The following is a 19,181-nucleotide window of genomic DNA, read 5'->3' on the forward strand; positions in this document are numbered from 1 at the left end:
ATACATTCAATGGAATATTATTCAGGCTTAAACAGGAAGGAAATCCTGTCACATGCTGCAACAAGGATGAACCTTGAAGACATTGTGCCAAGTGAAGTAAGTTAATCACAAATGGACAAATGCTGTTTGATTCCAGTTATACAAGATAACTACAGTAATCAAACGCATAGAGATAAAAAGTAGAATGGTGGTTGCCAGGGGCTAGGGAAAGCAGGGAATGGGGAGTTAGTGTTTAATGGTTATGGAATTACAGTTCAAGATGATATAAAAGTTCTGGAGATGGATGATGGTGCAGGCTGCACAACAGTGTGAATGTACTTAATGCCAATGAATTATACATTTAAAAGTGGTTAAAGTGGGAAATTTTATGTCATTTATATTTTACCACAAAAGGGAGAAAGATTTTTTAAAATTAACAAATTAAGAAAAAGTTGGTGTTGTCCCCTCAGAGCTGTATTCTTGGTAGTTGAATCTCTAGTTGAACTTGTCAGAAGATATTCTGGAGGAGGCTTTCTTGGGCAACACAGTAGCTACACTGGCAACTCTACACTCATGTGGTGCTGCCTCTGTATTTTTCAGTGTGTGTTCTTTGATTTCTTTTAAACCATGGACATATGAAATATTATGTCAAATTATAACAAATATTAGTAGGTCATTCCTAAATAATAACAGAATGGAAACGGTAATAGTTTACATTTACTTTTCTTTAATCATAGTATCTAAAGGTACTGTATTAGTCTGGGTCCAATAATGAGACTGAAACCACACTGTAGGTTAAACAGGTAAAGTTTAATATAATGAATGAGTAAACTCTGATCAGCCAGGCATGGCGGCATGCACCTGTAGTCTCAGCTACTCAAGAGGCTCAGGCAGGAGGATTGCTTGAGGCCAGGAGTATGACACTGTAGTGTGCTATAATCATAGCACCTGTGAATAGCCACTGGACTCCAGCCTGGAAAACATAGTGAGACCCCATCTCTGAAAAAACAACAAATCTGATTAAAGTATGTCTAGAAAATATAAGGAACCTATGGCTAAGGACAAATAAAGAAGATAAACTTGAAAGGGACCCCTTCCCCAAATCTGGGTTTCAGATCTGACGCGAGCAGGTATAGGTCAGCCTACTGGATAGCTACTGTGTAGAAGTTTGATGGCTTGCCCAGGCTGGATCTGGTGTGCAGTCAAGGGGAAGGCAGGAAGGAACCCACCAGAATGCAGGCAGGACATAGGTCATCAGCAAGCAGTGGCGTGAGTGCAGAGGGAATGGTGATGGGTACAGGTTGGCCAACGGCTCTACAGAGAGCGGTGGCTCGATGGGAACAGGTGAAGAATTGGGGGCGCAGGTGAGGAATTGGGCTGCTAGTGGAGTTAGGAGGGCTTTCGAGTTCCAGTTTTCATATCAAGTGAGGTGCTAGGTTATTGCTAGAACAGCCAATAGTTGCAGTGTTGCCAAGGAAGTGCGTATCCTGGTAAAGCGCCAGAGGCAGAGCTCCACCCACTACCCTCAGGGGACTATTTGAAATCCCCTTCCTCCTGCAATGTCCTGCCAACATTGTCTATTAAAAATGCTTAATATATTGCTCATTACAAAGGTTAGATGCTTAGAGGAAATCTGTCCGTTGTCACAGAGCACATAGTGAAGAGTTAATTTGGAGCTGAGAAGCAGTAAGTTGGTAAGTGTCAGGTACTGATGCTCCCTAGACAATACCTTCTAATTTCTGCATTTCTGCATGGCTACTGTTCCTCCTACAAAACTATGTTTTGATGATATCTGAGTTCATCACTCTGCAAAAACTAAGTCATGTGGCTCTTTGGATTTGAAAATGAAATTGTCTAACCTGTCATTTATTTCACATGAAATATGACACCAAAAGCAGTATGTGAAAGAAAACTTCATTCGTTGATATCAGTTATTAACTAGATCTGCCAAAATACCACCATTCTTACCTGTATATCAATTTCTGCTTATCAAAACACTGCTTACAATAAATTTGGTGACATCTGGCAAACTGCCTGTTGCGAGTGCTATTCATCAGCCTGCACTCTGGTCATGCATTTATTTCCAAAAACTCATAAAGCTCCTCACCAGGCCCAGTGGCTCACGCCTGTAACCCCAGGACTTTGGGAGGCCAAAGCAAGAAGATTGCTTGAGCCCAGGAGTTCAAAACCAGCCTGGGCAACATAGAGAGACCCTTGGCTCTACAAAATCAAATCTAAAAAAAATTGGCCAGGCATGGGGGTACATGCCTGTGATCACAGCTACTTGGGAGGCTGAGGCAGGAGGACTGCTTGAGCCCAGGAGGTGGAGGCTGCAGTGAGCCATGATTGTGCCAATGCACTCCAGCCTGGGCAACAGAGCGACACCCTGTCTCAGAAAGAAACTATCTTGACTTAGAAACATACCCATGCTTAAAATTTTCTAAACACACTGCAGAGCTTCTCAAACAGAGCACTTAATGTGTGCTCAATAAAGTATACAATCTTCACACAGGTGAAAGCCAGAGGATGCAGCATCAGCCCTTCCTGCGCTTTGTGGCAGAGTCACATCAGTCACATAGACCTGCCTAGTGCTCCGCCCCGGAAATATTCTTCAACTCAACAAAGACCATAGATAAAGGATGTACTTTCTGAACTCCAAATCCGTACACAAGGGTGAGTAAACTTATGAAGACAAAAGAGCCTGAATGTTACCTGGTCCTGCTCTGGAAATCTCGGACACACGGTTAGCACCCATGAGAAACCCGAGAAAGACAAACCTCTAAATCCAGGGCCAGTTTGGTCTCACAAAGGCTGAGATCCCCAGATTTCCCTATGCCTGCCTACCCACCCCAGGAGAAACTGAATTGGCAGTGTGTGATTTCTACAAAACAGCTGCTAAGCCATCTAACTTCATCATCCTCATCCCTCCCAGCTCACCTTATTTTTATTTTTATTATTTATTTTTTTAAAAAACGAAGATGGTGTTGCCCTCTGTTACCTACCCAGACTGGTCTTGAACTCCTGCCCTCAAATTATCTTCCCGCCTCGGCCTCCCAAGTCGCTAGGATTACAGGTCCGGCCTGTGTGTCTACAAAAGGTGGGCCCAGCCCTAGCCCACCTTTTCACACATACCCATTAGTTCTCGAATAGGTGAGAACCTCCGCTCAGGTGGCTACGGAGGGCGCGGGCGGCTTTCTTCCTTAATAACGTTTGCTCGCCCTGGACGGACCTTACGTTCTCTCTCTGTCCCCTACCCTGACAGCAGAGTCAGAACCGCCCGCGGGGTTCACTCCGGCAGCTCCCAGGCCCGCGCAGCGCGGCGGAAACCGTGGCTTGCCAGGTCCCGCCCCCAGCCCCCCGCCCCCCGCCCCTCGCGCCCCGCCCCTCGCGCCCCGCCCCTGCGCGCCCCGCCTCTGCACGCCCCTCCCCCCGTGCCCCGCCTCTGCGCGCCCCGCCCCGCCCCGCGCTGGCAGAGCGGACCCAGGCCCTTGGCCGCCCCGCGTCATGGCCGCGCCCGCCCCGGTCACGCGGCAGGTTAGCGGCGGCACCGCCCCGGTCCCGGCCCCGAGCGGCCCCGACCGTGGGCAGCCCCTGGCGGCCGCCGTGGCCGAGCTGCCGGTGCTGGACGCCCGCGGGCAGCGGGTACCTTTCGGCGCGCTGTTCCGGGAGCGCCGCGCCGTGGTGGTGTTCGTGCGGGTGAGCGGGTGGCGCGGCTGGGAGGGAGGCGCGGCCCGGGATCCCGGGCAGGCTGCGGGATGCGAGCTGCTCCTCCTGCTTCTTAGGACGGAAACGGGAAGGCAGCCTCCCCAGTCGCGGCCGCTTCCCAACTAGGGCGGGGCACGACGAGGGCGAGGCCCGCTTCCCACGCGCCGGGCGTCCGGGCAGCCTGTCCCGGCCCCGCGGGCGCCGCCTTTAGTCGCGTCACGCACAGCGAAGTACCGGGCTCTTTCGGGGCGCGCGGGTGCTGCGTTCCTAACTTGCCCTTTCTGCCCAATTGGCTTTCAGCATTTCCTGTGTTACATCTGCAAGGAATACGTAGAGGATCTGGCCAAAATCCCCAAGAGTTTCTTACAAGTGAGTTTCTGAGCGTGGGCGGCCCAGTGCAGGCTTCTGCAGACCTTGCGAGCGGGGCGGGGGAGGACGCGGCTCCAGCACGCACTTGCAACCCGTATTGCCCCTCCCCGCACCTCTCTCCACCCTCGCCCCTCCAAAGGAAGAGAGACGTCAGAGATCTATTTCTGTCGTAACTCACTGGGTGCTGCCTGGTGGTGAACGTACTAACAATTGTGGTGTTGCCTGGTAACCTAGCGCCCGTTCTCAAATGTTGACTGATAATGCCCTAAAACAAATGCTGGAAATGGTTGATATTTTCTTCCCTTTAATTTTGTTGCACTCCAAATAGCTGCTCATTATGGGAAAATACTAATATATCGTAAAGGTGCAAATGTTTATGTTAATAGGCTGCAAGTTCCATGTTCCCTAGCATAGCCACATACTTGTTTTTCTTCAGGCACAGATAAGTTCGTGCCCAAGTGAGCTTTTTGAGGGAAGGCATTGGGCAGCCTTTGTAAAACAGATGTTTTTTCAGCAGGCCTTATCAATTAGGATGTGAAAAAACTGATTAAATAACTGTGCCTAGTTTTAAAAGTATGTTTTTGGGGAGAATATAGAGAATTATTGACTATATCATTTCGAAAACAATGTTTTGACTGTTCGTCTGCGTATCCTTTTATTCTCTTTTTAAAAATTGACATATATAATTGTATATGTTTATGGGATGCAGTGTAATATTTTGATAGGCATTTACTTTTGTGGAATGATTAAATTGAGATAATATACCCATCATGTCAGATAGTGATTTTAGTTATTTTTTTTGTGATGACAACGTGTAAAAACTAGTCTTTAAGCAATTTTGAAGTATACATTATTAACTAGTCACCATGCTGTGCAGCAGATCTCTAAAAGTTATTCCTCTTGTTTAACTGAAACTTGGTACCCTTGGATCATCTCCCTTCTCCTCATCCCTGAGTAACCAGTCTCTGGTAACCATCATTCCACTCTACTTTTTTCGTTTCCATAGCTAAGTGAGATCATGCGGTATTTTTCTTCCTGTGCCTGGGTTATTTCACTTACATGATGTCCTCCAGGTGCATCCACTGTTGTCACAAATAACAGAAAAATGTCTTTTTTATGACTAAATAATATTACATTGTGATACCGCATTTTCTTTTTCTTCTTCTTTTTTTTTTTTTTTTTTTGAGACGGAGTTTTCACTCTTGTCACCCAGGCTGGAGTGCAATGGCGCGATCTCGGCTCACTGCAACCTCCGCCTCCCGGGTTCAAGCAGTTCTCCTGCCTCAGCCTCCCGAGTAACTGGGATTACAGGCATGCACCTCCATGCCCCGCTAATTTTGTATTTTTAGTAGAGATGGGGTTTCTCCATGTCAGTCAAACTGGTCTCGAACTCCTGACCCATCCACCCGTCTGGGCCTTCCAAAGTGCTCGGATTACAGGCGTGAGTCACTGCGCCCAGCCTGTACCGCATTTTCTTTATATTTATCCATTGTTGAACACTGAGGTTGCTTCTGTATCTTGGCTATTATGAATCATGCTGTAATAAAACATGGGAGTGGAGATACCTCTTCAACATACTGATTTCATTTCCTTTGGATAAATGCCCAGTAGTGGGATTGCTGAATCATATTATAGTTTATTTTTGATTTTTTAGTAACTTCCAGACTGTTTTCCATAATGGCTGTACTAATTTACATTCCTAACAACAGCGTACAAAAGTTCCTTTTTCTCCACATCCTCACCAAACACTTATCTTGCATCTTATTGATAGCCGTTTAACAAGTGTGAGGTTATATCTCATTGTACTTTGAATTTGTATTTCCCTGATGAGTAGTGATTTTGAGCATCTTTTCATATATCTCTTGGCCATTTGTATGTCTTTTGAGAGCTATTCATATCCTTTGTCCTTTTTTTTTCTTTTTTTTTGAGGCGGAGTCTCACTCAGCCCCCCAGGCTGGAGAGCAGTGGCCCAATCTTGGCTTGCTGCAGCCTTCGCCTCCTAGGGTCAAGTGATTCTCCTGCCTCAGCCTCTAGAGTAGCTGGGATTACAGGCACGTGCCACCACACCCAGCTAATTTTTGTATTTTTAGTAGAGACAGGGTTTCACCATGTTGGTCAGGCTGGTCTCGATCTCCTGACTTCAGGTGATCCACCTGCCTTGACCTCCCAAAGTGCTGGGATTACAGGCGTGAGCCACCATGCTCAGCCCTTTGTCCATTTTTTAATCAGGCTATGTTGTTTTCTTGCAAAGTTGTTTGAGTTTCTTTTACACTTTGGAAATTTGCCCCTTATCAGATGTATAGTTTGCAGATATTTTCTCTCAATCTGTGAGTTGTCTCTTCTCTGTTGACTATTTCCTTGGCTGTGCAGAAGCTTTTTAGTTTGATATAGTCCCATTTGTCAATTTTTGCTTTGTTTTCTGTATTTTTGAGGTCATATTCTAGAAATGATTGTTTATACCCATGTCATGTGGCAGTTTTGTAGTTTTCTTCTAGTAGTTTTATAGTTTTAGGTCTTACATGTAAGTCTTGAAATTCCTACTTAGCAAAAGAAACATCTGAATTAATATTTTACCATACGTATCTTTGCATTAACTCACACAATTTTGCTGTTTATTCCATTCCTCTAGAAGCCTATAGGTGGCATTAGAATGAAACAGAAGAGTTGGGTTAAGGGATATTGTATAAAACGTGCATAATTTCTAATGATATATAATGTCATTTTTTTCCTCCCAAGGAAGCAAATGTCACCCTTATAGTGATTGGACAGTCATCCTACCATCATATTGAGGTAAATATCTAGTACATTGGGAGACTAAAGAATAAAATCTTTTTCCGACATAAAAATTACATTATTTAAACCACTAAATGTAGGCTAAATTGGCTGAAGTTAGAGTATCGTTACTTTTCTCTCATTTGTTCTTATAAAAATTCCAACCATTCTCTTTTCAGCCTTTTTGCAGACTGACTGGATATTCTCATGAAATCTATGTCGATCCTGAGAGAGAAATTTATAAAAGATTGGGAATGAAAAGAGGTGAAGAAATTGCCTCCTCAGGTAAGACATAACATGTCTCAAATAGAAAACACTGGTGGTGTATTTTCATATTTGTGTATATATGCATAGGGAAACATGGTCAATTCATAAATCAGGCCTTTTTTTTTTTTTTTTTTTTTTTAAAGATGGAGTCTCTCTCTGTTGCCCGGGTTGGAGTGCAGTGGCGCAATCTCGGCTCACTGCAACCTCCACCTCCCGGGTTCAAATGATTCTCCTGCCTCGGCCTCCTGAGTAGCTGGGATTACAGGCGCCTGCCAGTATGCCTGGCTAATTTTTTGTATTTTTAGTAGAGACAGGGTTTCACCATATTTGCCAGGCTGGTCTCGATCTCCTGACCTGCCTCGGCCTCCCAAAGTGCTGGGATTACAGGCGTGAGCCACTAAGCCCGGCCTTGGGCCGCTTTTTATTATTCTAATAAGTGGTCCAGATACACCAGGCTCCAGAAGATTCATTTTCTGGGTGTAATGACATGGAAGGCTGTTAGCAAAGCACTGTTCAATGGAAATAAGCTGCAGAAGTGTTTTCAATGTGGTTCCATTTTTGTGAAAACAGAAATGATTTTCATAAAGATCGTGCGCGTGTACACTTCATTATATGCTCTATTATTGCATTTAAGGGGACCAGAGAGTATAGTTAGTTGAAGAGTTTCATGTTTATTCATCCTTACATTATCTGTGTTCTCTGCCCTTGCCACAGTTCCTTGTAATTAATAGAGCTTAGAAAACTTGAGTTGCACTGGTTATGTGTGTTTCTGAAATGCCAGATAAGAGAACTTGGGTTGCACTTGTTATGTGTGTTTCTGAAATGCCAGATAAGAGAACTCAACTCAAACAGAAATCAATCATTTTGAATAAATATTATTGACGTCTTGTCTGATACCCACTGTGTTGGATGCTCCCAGGAGGACAGTGGTAAAATACATAGCATGCAGACTCATCATCTACTCTGGGAGAGAGACACAAACAGCTAATCACAATGCCATCTAAGGGCCAGTGATGGAGGGAGGCATTCCTGACTTGAAATACCTTTGTCAGCAATTTAAGTGGAGAAGGATCTGGGCGGGCTTCTCAGAGGAGATGGTCTCAGCTCACTGTAAAAGGAGTTAGCTGGGTGAAGTGAGGGTGGGGAAGGGCACTCTAGACAGAAAGTAGCATGTGCAAAAGCACAAAGGCATGAGAAAATGTGACTCCTTCAGAAAAATACAGGTCCCTCCCTCTGGCCAGAGTGTAAGACCCAGCTAGGGGAATTGGTGTGAGCCAAGGGATAAGTTATAGCCAGTTTATGTTGAACCTGGGGTAATGTGCCAAGGAGTTTGGATTTATTCTGAAGCAGCTGGGGAATTATACAAGTGTTTGAAGCAGAGAAGTGAGACAGTCATATAACCCATGTGGAGCAGGGATTAGTGCTGGCCAAACCAGAGCCAGTGATATTCGTGACAGGGTTGTAGGGTAGATATAAGCTAGAAAGAAATGGCAAGGCCTCAAGAGGGGATAGAGAGGAGGAGATGGGTCTGGGAGCTGTTTGTGAGGCAGAGGTGCATGATACCTTTATTGATGTTTTTTGTTTGTTTTTTTTGTTTTTTTTTTTTGTTTTATGAGACAGAGTTTCACTCTTATTGCCCAGGCTGGAGTGCAGTGGTATGATCTCGGCTCACTGCAACGTCTGCCTCCCGGGTTCAAGCGATTCTCCTGCGCCAGCCTCCTGAGTACCTGGGATTACAGGCATGCGCGACCATGCCCTACTAATTTTGTATTTTTAGTAGAGATGGGGTTTCTCCATGTTGGTCAGGCTGGTCTCAAACTCCCGACCTCAGGTGATCCACCCCCCTCGGCCTCCCAAAGTGCTGGGGTTACAGGCATGAACCACCACACCCGGCTCATTTATTGATGTGTTTAAAGAAAAAGACCTAAACTTGATCAGAACTCATGATGATCCAGCATAAACACAGAGTCTGCTTGTTTCTCTCTCTTTAGTGTAGGAAATCAGCAGTACAGACTGTGAACCTTGCTTTTTGGTACACAGTTTTTATGTGCTGTAATAGAGTCTCAGCATGTGGAAGGTCTGTTTAATTATTTAGCACTTTAGGGCTGGGCGCAGTGGCTCACGCCTGTAATCCCAGGACTTTGGGAGGCCAAGGCGGGCGGATCACCTGAGGTCGGGAGTTCGTGACCAGCCTGACCAACATGGAGAAACCCCATCTCTACTAAAAATACAAAATTAGCCAGGTGTGGTGGTACACATTTGTAATCCCAGCTACTTGGGAGACTAAGGCAGGAGAATTGCTTGACCCTGGAAGGCAGAAGTTGCGGTGAGCAGAGATTGTGCCATTGCACTCCAGCCTGGGCAACAAGAGTGAGACTCTGTCTCAAAAAAAAAATTTAGGCTGGGCGCGGTGGCTCAAGCCTGTAATCCCAGCACTTTGGGAGGCTGAGACGGGCGGATCACGAGATCAGGAGATCGAGACCATCCTGGCTAACATGGTGAAACCCCGTCTCTACTAAAAATACAAAAAACTAGCCGGGCGAGGTGGCGGGCGCCTGTAGTCCCAGCTACTCGGGAGACTGAGGCAGGAGAATGGCGTAAACCTGGGAGGCGGAGCTTGCAGTGAGCTGAGATCCGGCCACTATACTCCAACCTGGGCGGCAGAGCGAGACTCCGCCTCAAAAAAAAAAAAAAAAAAAAAAAAAAAATTTAGCACTTTAGATATAAACTGTGAGTTTCACTTTAGTAGCACCTCACTATTCATTGCCACAGTAAAGATATGGAATTGCAGAGTAAATAGATGAATACTAAGTGGAATATATGCTTATAATTATAAGAGAGGGCGTATTCAAATCTTCTCTACTTCGACCTGTGTTAAAGGACTGCATTGCCAAACAAAATATTAGGTTCTCATAAAATGATTTTTTTAAAGTTTCTCCCTAAAAAAACAAAGCATAAATCTCAAAGTCAGTCTCAGAATAGTCTTACTTGAAAAACTAAGGCACTAAAAATACACAATTATAATTTTTTTTTTTTTTTTTTTTTTTTGAGACGGAGTCTCGCTCTGTGGCCCAGGCTGGAGTGCAGTGGCGCAATCTCGGCTCACTGCAAGCTCCGCCTCCCGGGTTCACGCCATTCTCCGGCCTCAGCCTCCCGAGTAGCTGGGACTACAGGCGCCCGCCACTGCGCCCGGCTAATTTTTTTTCTATTTTTAGTAGAGACGGGGTTTCACCATGGTCTCGATCTCCTGACCTTGTGATCCGCCCGCCTTGGCCTTCCAAAGTGCTGGGATTACAGGCGTGAGCCACCGCGCCCGGCCCACAATTATAATTTAAAACTAATGGTACCTATTTTATAAAGACGAAGAATAAGAAAATGAAGCCATTACATACAAGGAGTACTGGGTTTATAGAAGACTGAAAAACGAAGTTTGACACATAAGAATTAAATTAAAACTGGCAAAACTAGATTGTGCTTGACAACAAAGATTACTTAGTTCTAAGCTATGGAATCTCAAGTTGAATTTCTAAAATTTCTGAAATATTAACTGACCCCTTCTTTGAACATAAGAAGAGAGTTTGGGCCGGGCGCGGTGGCTCACACCTGCATTCCCAGCACTTTGGGAGGCCGAGGTGGGAGGACTTCTTGAGTGTAGGAGTTCAAGACCAGTCTGGGCAACATGGTAAAACCCTGTCTCTACAAAAAAATACAAAAATTAGCTGGGCGTGGTGCGTGCCTGTACTCCCTTCTGTGTGGGTGGTGCGTGCCTGTACTCCCTTCTGTGTGGGTGGTGCGTGCCTCTACTCCCTGCTATGTGGGAGGCTGAGGCGGGAGAATTGATTGCAGTCTGGGAGGTTGAGGCTGCAGTGAGCCGTGATTGTGCCACTGCACTCCAGTCTGGGTAACGATTGAGGCCCTGTCTCAAACAATTTTTTTGAAGTTTAAAAAATAAGGAGAGAGTTTGGATTTCTGAACATTTATTTCACATATAGAATCCTATAAGATAGTAAAATTCAAGGCCAGGCACAGTGGCTCACACTTGTAATCCCAGCACTTTGGGAGGCAGAGGTGGGAGGATCTCCTGAGGCCAGGAATTTGAGACCAGCCTGGTCAACAAAGTGAGACCCCCATCTCTACAAAAAAAAATTTAAAAATTAGCCAGGATTGGTGGCATGAACCAGTCAGTGGTCACAGCTACTTAGGAAGCCGAAGGGGGAGGATCACCTGAGCCCAGGAGTTGGAGGCTGCAGTGAGCTATGATGGTGCCACTGCACTCCAGACTGAGCAACAGAGCATGATCCTGTCTCTTAAAAAACAAAGTAAAACTTAATCTTTTACTCAAGTCTCTATGCTAGTGAGCCTGTATTTGTTTCTTGGTAAGATAAATGCTCATTATAATGTAAACATGAAAGAAATCAAAGAGTTGAAGAGATGAAGGGAAATAATAGATATTTGGAAATCTTAGGAAATGAGGCAGGCCAAAGGCTGCATAGTCATTAAAATAAAAAGCTAAAAGACAGACATAAAGGCAGGGATAGGAGAAAAATTAATTACAAGGAGAGTAAAGAGACTGAGTTTCTTTGCTCAGACGAAGTGAAAATTAAGTATCAGCCACTGTGAGAACAGAAATAGAAAACTGACAGCCAAGGAGAAGTGAAGAGGTAGCTGCAGTGGCTGTTGTTACAGCTAAACCTCCATGTCTCAGTAGCATGACATGGTAGGAGGTTATTTCTTTTTATCTTAAATTTCAAGAACGGGTTTTCTATTTGGATGCTTTTCCTCTTGAGCAGCAGTTCCAGGATCCAGGCACCTTCCATCTTGTGCTTTGCCATATTCAACCCAAGCCTTCCAAGAATGTAGAAGGAACATGAGAATCACTTGTGGGAGGAGCTTGGTCTGGAAGCAGCACAGATCATTTCACTCATTGTTTGTAACGTAGTCACATACCTTGCCTAACTGCAACCAAGACTGGAAAATATACTTTAGCTGTGAGCCCAGAAAGAGGAAACATGTTTTGACCAACACGTAACAGTCTGTGTCACAATGTCTCTTGAAAAGGATTGTAGCTGCCTATTAATAAGTGAGAGACTAAAGAGAGTATAAACGGGGAATTAAAATGGAAAGCACTGCTAATTTGAGAAGTCTATAGTTGACATTTTTCTTTGGCGGAAAATGATGTGAGTCTGTCATCACGTTTTCCTTTAAAGCAGTAGTTCTTACCTGGGACATTTACTCCTCTCTCCCCTGGGAGACATCTGGCATTGTCTGAAGACGTTTTTGGTTTTTTTTTTTTTTTTTTTTGAGACGGAGTCTCGCTTTGTCGCCCAGGCTGGAGTGCAGTGGCACCATCTCAGCTCACTGCAAGCTCCACCTCCTGGGTTCACGCCATTCTCCTGCCTCAGCCTCCAAGTAGCTGGGACTACAGGCGCCCGCCACCATGCCTGGCTAATTTTTTTTTTTTTTCTTTTTTTTTTTTTATTGAGACGGAGTCTTGCTCTGTCGCCCAGGCTGGAGCGCAGTGACCAGATCTCGGCTCACTGCAAGCTCCGCCTCCCGGGTTCCCGCCATTCTCCTGCCTCAGCCTCCCGAGTAGCTGGGACTACAGGCGCCCGCCACCTCGCCCGGCTAGTTTTTTGTATTTTTTAGTGGAGACGGGGTTTCACCGTGTTAGCCAGGATGGTCTCGATCTCCTGACCTCGTGATCCACCCGTCTCGGCCTCCCAAAGTGCTGGGATTACAGGCTTGAGCCACCGCGCCCGGCTGCCTGGCTAATTTTTTATATTTTTAGTAGAGATGGGGTTTCACCGTGTTAGCCAGGATGGTCTCGATCTCCTGACCTCGTGATCCGCCCGCCTCGGCCTCCCAAAGTGCTGGGATTACAGGCGTGAGCCACCGCGCCCGGCCGTTTTTGGTTTTTACAACTTGGTAAATGGTGCCACTGGTATTTAGTGGGTATAGAAGGCAAGGATGTTGCAAAACACCCTGTGTCGCACAGGACAAAGAATGATCTGAGCCAAAATGTTGATAGTAAAAGGTTGAGAAACCATTCTTTGAAGGAAGAAAGATAATGTTTTCTAGAAATACATTATCTTCTTAATATCAAATTGAATATAAAATGACGTCTAAAGACAGTTTTCAACATTTCAGGACAGAGCCCGCACGTAAAATCAAATCTACTCTCAGGAAGCCTTCAGAGCCTGTGGCGGGCAGTGACTGGCCCGCTCTTTGATTTTCAAGGAGACCCAGCTCAGCAAGGTGGAATCCTCATTTTAGGTCCAGGTAAGCGTTCAAAGCCCAGGGTCGGCAGTGGACGTCTTGTTCCTTTTACAAGTTCAGAGGCCGCCATTTTCTTTTCTTTTTTTTTCTTTTTTTTTTTTTTTGAGACGGAGTCTCGCTCTGTCACCAGGCTGAAGTGCAGTGGCGCGATCTGAGCTCACTGCAAGCTCCGCCTCCCAGGTTCACACCATTCTCCTGCCTCAGCCTCCCGAGTAGCTGGGATTACAGGCGCCGCCATCACACCCAGCTAATTTTTTGTATTTTTAGTAGAGATGGGGTTTCACCATGTTAGCCAGGATGGTCTCGATCTCCTGACCTTGTGATTTGCCCACCTCTGCCTCCCAAAGTGCTGGGATTACAGGCGTGAGCCACCGTGCCCAGCCCAGAGGCCACCATTTTCTTCATAAAGCAGATACCCTGTACAAATGGACATCTTGGTATTACAATCAGGATGCTGTGCTTTTGTAGAGGGGCCTCTTTTGTTTTCAAAGGCTTCCGTGTATTTTGATATTTATGCATTTGATGAGCGTGTCCATCATCCTGTGCCTGGATGATTCCCCACAGTCACCTGTGGGTTGGTGATCTGTATATGGCCTTGACACTCCCCTATTTAGGAATGTTCAGTGGAGATGACCATTTCCGAATAGGGGAAAATCGTCACACGCTTTTTTTGTCAAGAAAAGAATCCATGTAGTTATTTATACCTAACAAAACGAGGAGACTTACTCAGTGTCAGCAAGTAAGTCAGTGCTAGGGACAGCTCATCCCATTGAGGCCGGGCACGGTGGCTCACACCTGTAATCCCAGCACTTTGGGAGGCCGAGGCGGGTGGATCACTTGAGGCCAGGAGTTCGAGACCAGCCTGGCTAACTTGGTGAAACCCCATCTCTACTATAACTACAAAAAATTACCGGGCATGGTGGTGCATGCTTGTCATCCCAGCTACTTGAGAGGCTAAAGCAGGAGAATCACTTGAACCTGGGAGGCGGAGGTTGCAGTGAGCCGAGATTGTACCACTGCACTCCAGCCTGGGTGACAAGAAGGAAACTCCCTCTCAAAAAAAAAAAAAAAAAAGAATGGGATTGAGGTCCAACTATAAGCCACACACTGTTAACAACTTTATTGATGGGTGTGGACCACCTGAGATTGCTTTGGCTTGTCTCTGCTAAGTGTTTGAACAGATGTATTTGAACAGATGTAAGGATTGTGGACATCTAAGTGTATTGTAACTGATTAGATCTCTACTGTGTTCCAGCATTGCAGCAAGGAACAAACACCCATATCAGACAGGGTCCAAAAGCCTAAATCACTATATTGTAAGATCATCTTTTTGCTTTTTCTTCCTCTTTAAAACTGTCCATCTTAATGAGCATAGCTTATTAAGAGTTATAAAAGTAATATTTATTTTCATAAATACGTTTTTTTTTTTTGAGATGGAGCCTCGCTCTGTCACCAGGCTGGAGTGCAGTGGTGCGATCTCGGTTCACTACAAACGGGTGCCTCCCAGGTTCGAGCGATTTTCCTGCCTCAGCCTCCCGAGTAGGTGGGACTACAGGCGCCCACCACCACACCCAGCTAATTTTTGTATTTTTAGTAGAGGCGAGGTTTCACCAGGTTGGCCAGAATAGTCTCAATTACTTGACCTCGTGATCTGCCCACCTCTGCCTCCCAAAGTGCTGGGATTACAGGTGTGAGCCACCACACCTAGCCAATACCATATTTTTTAGAAGGAGGGTTTTGACTGAGTAATACGACTTTTGGACTTTTTGCAGCTGGAACGTTATAGCCAAAATCTCCCTTTCCCTCCCTCTCGTGAGTTTATAACGTTAGATTAGTTATAAAAAGAAGCCCTGATTAATGAGAATGAATCCTATGCATTAGCCCAGAATGACATTAGCCAAATTTCTGAACAACTTATTTCTATCCTCAGACCCAAAAGGGGATGTTTTTGGGCCCCTTATGTCCATGTCTCTGAATCATTTGTCCACATCTTCTGTTGTGTAAGAATAAAGAGTACATGGGCCGGGCACGGTGGCTCACGCCTGTAATCCTAACACTTTGGGAGCCAGAAGCGGGCAGATCACGAAGTCAGGAGATTGAGACAATCCTGACTAACATGGTGAAACCCCATCTCTACTAAAAATACAAAAAATTAGCCGGGAGTGGTGGCGTGCACCTGTAGTCCCAGCTACTCGTGAGGCTGAGGCAGGAGAATCACTTGAACCTGGGAGGTGGAGGTTGCAGTGAGCCAAAATCATGCCACTGCACTCCAGCCTGGGCGAGAGACCGAGACACCATCTCAAAAAATAAATAAGTAAAAAATAAAGAGCACATGGAGAGCATCATTTGTGTGCCAACTTGGGACCATACAGTTCATCCCTCAGCATCCATGGAGGACTGGTTCCTGGACCTGCAGTGGATCCCAGAATCTGAGATGCTCAAGTGTCTTATATAAAATGCTGCAGTATTTGGATCTAGCCTATGCATGTCCTCCCCTGCACTTTAAATCATCTCTGGCTTACTTTTTTTTTTTTTTTTTTTGAGACGGAGTCTCGCTCTGTCCCCCAGGCTGGAGTGCAGTGGCCAGATCTCAGCTCACTGCAAGCTCCGCCTCCCAGGTTTACGCCATTCTTCTGCCTCAGCCTCCCGAGTAGCTGGGACTACAGGCGCCCGCCACCTCACTCGGCTAGTTTTTTGTATTTTTTAGTAGAGACAGGGTTTCACCGGGTTAGCCAGGATGGTCTCGATCTCCTGACCTCGTGATCCGCCCGTCTCGGCCTCCCAAAGTGCTGGGATTACAGGCTTGAGCCACCGTGCCTGGCCTTCTAGTTTACTTATAATACCAAATGCAATGTAAATAGTTGTTGTACTGTACTATTTAGGGAATAATGACCAGGAAAAAAATGTCTGTACATATTCAGCACATATGCAGCTATCCTTTCCTTCCTGAATATTTTCAATCCGTGGTTTGTTAAATGAGGATGCAGAACCCATGAATGCAGAAGGCCAGCTGTGCTTAGAAAACATGCCTCATGGCCCAGCGCAATGGCTCACACCTGTAATCCCAGCACTTTGGGAGGCTGAGGTGGGTGGATCACAAGGTCAAGAGATCAAAACCATCCTGGCCAACCTGGTGAAACCTCATCTCTACTAAAAATACAAAAATTAGCTGGGTATGGTGGTGCATGCCTGTAGTCCCAGCTACTCAGGAGGCTGAGGCAAGAGAATCACTTGAACCTAGGAGGCGGAGGCTGCAGTGAGCCAAGATCACGCCACTGCACTCCAGCCTGGGCGACAGAGCTAGACTCCATCTCAAAAAAAAAAAAAAAAGAGAGAAAACATGCCTCATATGATACTTACATGTAATGGTTTAAGTTAAAATTCTTGTCTTGAGTTCAAGAATCAAACTAGAGGCCGGGCGCGGTGGCTCAAGCCTGTAATCCCAGCACTTTGGGAGGCCGAGACGGGTGGATCACGAGGTCAGGATATCGAGACCATCCTGGCTAACACGGTGAAACCCCATCTCTACTAAAAAATACAAAAAAAAACTAGCCGGGCGAGGTGGCGGGCGCCTGTAGTCCCAGCTACTCAGGAGGCTGAGGCAGGAGAATGGCGTAAACCCGGGAGGTGGAGGTTGCAGTGAGCTGAGATCCGGCCACTGCACCCCAGCCTGGGCGACAGAGCAAGACTCCGTCTCAAAAAAAAAAAAAAAAAAAAAAAAAAAAAGAATCAAACTAGATTTTGATTTTAAATGATTGATTTTAAATTGATGATTGTAAATTATAAAATCTGTATTTGAACAGATGTAAGGATTGTGGACATCTAAGTGTATTGTAACTGACTGTCTTTTCAGGCCTTATTTTGGAGCCTCTTTTGGGCTATGGTTATAATACAGATAGCCTGTTAAATCAGTATTTGGGAGTGGATTTTTTGAAGTGAGTGATTTATTCCCTTATTATATTTATTCTGTTATTAGATTTAAGAAACAGATGTGATTTTCCAGCTTGATATCTATGGGAGTTCTGTATTCTGCCCGTCCGACAGGACATTTTATTTAATTATATTTAATAAAACCTAACAGAAGGTTATAATTTAAAAATCTTTCCCCTTGGATCTTATAAAACATCAAGTATCGCTCTTATTTAACCATAATCCTTGTCATACTTTATTACCATGATTAAAAATTATTATGGCATTATATAGAGAATATAATGCATGCCAGGTAATTAATTTTTCCCTTTGGACTAATTAAAGGTTGAAAAGCTTCCTTGATTTTAGTAAGCAGTAAATCTGATGAATAATACTTACTATGCCTCAGCCTTTTATTCTTATTCTCTTCTAGGTAACAACATCCATTTTATACACCGAGATAGGAATAGGTTGGATCACAAACCTATCAACTCTGTTTTACAGCTTGTAGGAGTTCAGCATGTGAACTTTACAAACAGACCTTCAGTTATCCATGTGTGACTTAAAATGCAATCAGTCACTTTCAGCTGGACCTTCTGGAATGTGACCTTCAACATCCTCGTGCAGTGTCTAACCTGCTGTCCCTTCCCAGCCTTTGAGGAGTTAGGGAAGCATAAAGGGGGCTTGAACCAGTTGAATTGCATGCTGGGAGGCATCAGTTGTCAAAAATGTGATATATACTTCCATTTTATAACTTTTAACATTTTACACAAAATAACAAAAATGAATATACAAAATATAACTTTAAACCTATAAAACCTATAAAATCATAAATATTTAAATTATTTTACATTATGGTATATTCAGTCAATGAAAGATTTTTTTGGCAATGTAAATTCTGATGAATATATAAAGGGACGGGAGAGCAGCAGAAGACCATTGTATTCAGTGAAGAAGACAAGATATCAAATTCTGTCAACAATGTAACTTCATTTTTATATGTATATATTTGTATTTTTGTATGCTTAGGAAAAAGACAATAAACACTGAAATGTTGCCAGTAGGTATCTCTGTGTTAAGATTACAGTGTTGGCCGGGCGGGCGCGGTGGCTCAAGCCTGTAATCCCAGCACTTTGGGAGGCCGATACGGGCGGATCACGAGGTCAGGAGATTGAGACCATCCTGGCTAACATGGTGAAACCCCGTCTCTACTTTAAAAATACAAAAAACTAGCCAGGCGAGGTGGCGGGCGCCTATAGTCCCCGCTACTCGGGAGGCTGAGGCAGGAGAATGGCGTGAACCCGGGAGGCGGAGCTTGCAGTGAGCTGAGATCCGGCCACTGCACTCCAGCCTGGGCTACAGGGCGAGACTCCGTCTCAAAAAAAAAAAAAAAAAAAGATTACAGTGTTATTATTTTCTTTTCTGTACGTTTCTGTATTTCCCAACTGTTACATAATGAGCATGATTAATATCGTAGGGCCAGGAAAAGGTCTTTAAACATTGTACAACAGTTTTATGCCTACATAACAACCTTCACAAAAGTGCAAATGATGTAAGCTGCAGTCCACTTTTCCATCCTAACTGCTTTACTCAGAGGAGGTGTGGCAATCCAAACATCTGATATATAGCCAGTGTCCACAGCACCTTCTCAAACTACATACTTGCTATCCATTTCACTAGGATTTTGGGGGGTTGGGGGAGCTATGAGAAAAAATTTGTTTTAGATATTTAAGATATGTATTTAAAATATGGTCGGTATGCTTTTTGAAAGGGAACTATAAGGCTTTTTGTTTGTTTGTTTTTGTTTTTGAGATGGGAGTTTCACTCTTGTTGCCCAGGCTGGAGTGCAATGGCACAATCTTGGCTCACTGCAACCTCTGCCTCCTGGGTTCAAGCAATTCTCC

The 19,181-nt window shown here is 44.8% G+C and overlaps 1 protein-coding gene and 1 long non-coding RNA gene across 6 annotated transcripts; one reads left to right on the top strand and one right to left on the bottom strand.

Annotated features, from left to right (window-relative positions):
• Positions 1–770: 770 nt before the first annotated feature.
• LOC106993846 (uncharacterized) lies at positions 771–3,251 on the bottom strand. 2 transcript variants are annotated; one of them, XR_013404987.1, is made up of 2 exons: positions 3,112–3,251; positions 771–952 (listed from the first exon to the last, which is right to left on the bottom strand). It is a non-coding gene; the product is annotated as an uncharacterized LOC106993846 (long non-coding RNA). The 2 variants fall into 2 exon arrangements; XR_001440212.3 differs by having other exon boundaries at positions 771–978; positions 3,112–3,243.
• Positions 3,252–3,447: 196 nt separating this feature from the next.
• On the top strand, positions 3,448–18,061 carry PRXL2C (peroxiredoxin like 2C). 4 transcript variants are annotated; one of them, XM_015118123.3, is made up of 7 exons: positions 3,448–3,675; positions 3,985–4,053; positions 6,790–6,843; positions 7,005–7,110; positions 13,240–13,371; positions 17,222–17,303; positions 17,711–18,061. In XM_015118123.3, the coding sequence occupies exons 1-7, from the start codon at positions 3,484–3,486 to the stop codon at positions 17,712–17,714; spliced, it is 639 nt and encodes a 212-aa protein (XP_014973609.1). In that variant the 5' UTR covers positions 3,448–3,483; the 3' UTR covers positions 17,715–18,061. The 4 variants fall into 4 exon arrangements, with proteins under 4 accessions (XP_014973609.1, XP_001106503.1, XP_014973610.1 ...); XM_001106503.5 differs by lacking the exon at positions 17,222–17,303; XM_015118124.3 differs by lacking the exons at positions 13,240–13,371; positions 17,222–17,303.
• The last annotated feature ends 1,120 nt before the right edge of the window (positions 18,062–19,181 follow it).

This window comes from Macaca mulatta, chromosome 15 (genome assembly GCF_049350105.2).
Source record: "Macaca mulatta isolate MMU2019108-1 chromosome 15, T2T-MMU8v2.0, whole genome shotgun sequence".
NCBI lineage: Eukaryota > Metazoa > Chordata > Mammalia > Primates > Cercopithecidae > Macaca > Macaca mulatta.

Coding starts and splice junctions, on each gene's coding strand:
- PRXL2C (XM_001106503.5), top strand. CDS start 3,484: ATGGCCGCGCCCGCCCCGGTCACGCGGCAGGTTAGCGGCGGCACCGCC. Junction 3,676..3,984: donor CCGTGGTGGTGTTCGTGCGG/GTGAGCGGGTGG, acceptor ATTGGCTTTCAG/CATTTCCTGTGTTACATCTG. Junction 13,372..17,710: donor AATCCTCATTTTAGGTCCAG/GTAAGCGTTCAA, acceptor ATTCTCTTCTAG/GTAACAACATCCATTTTATA.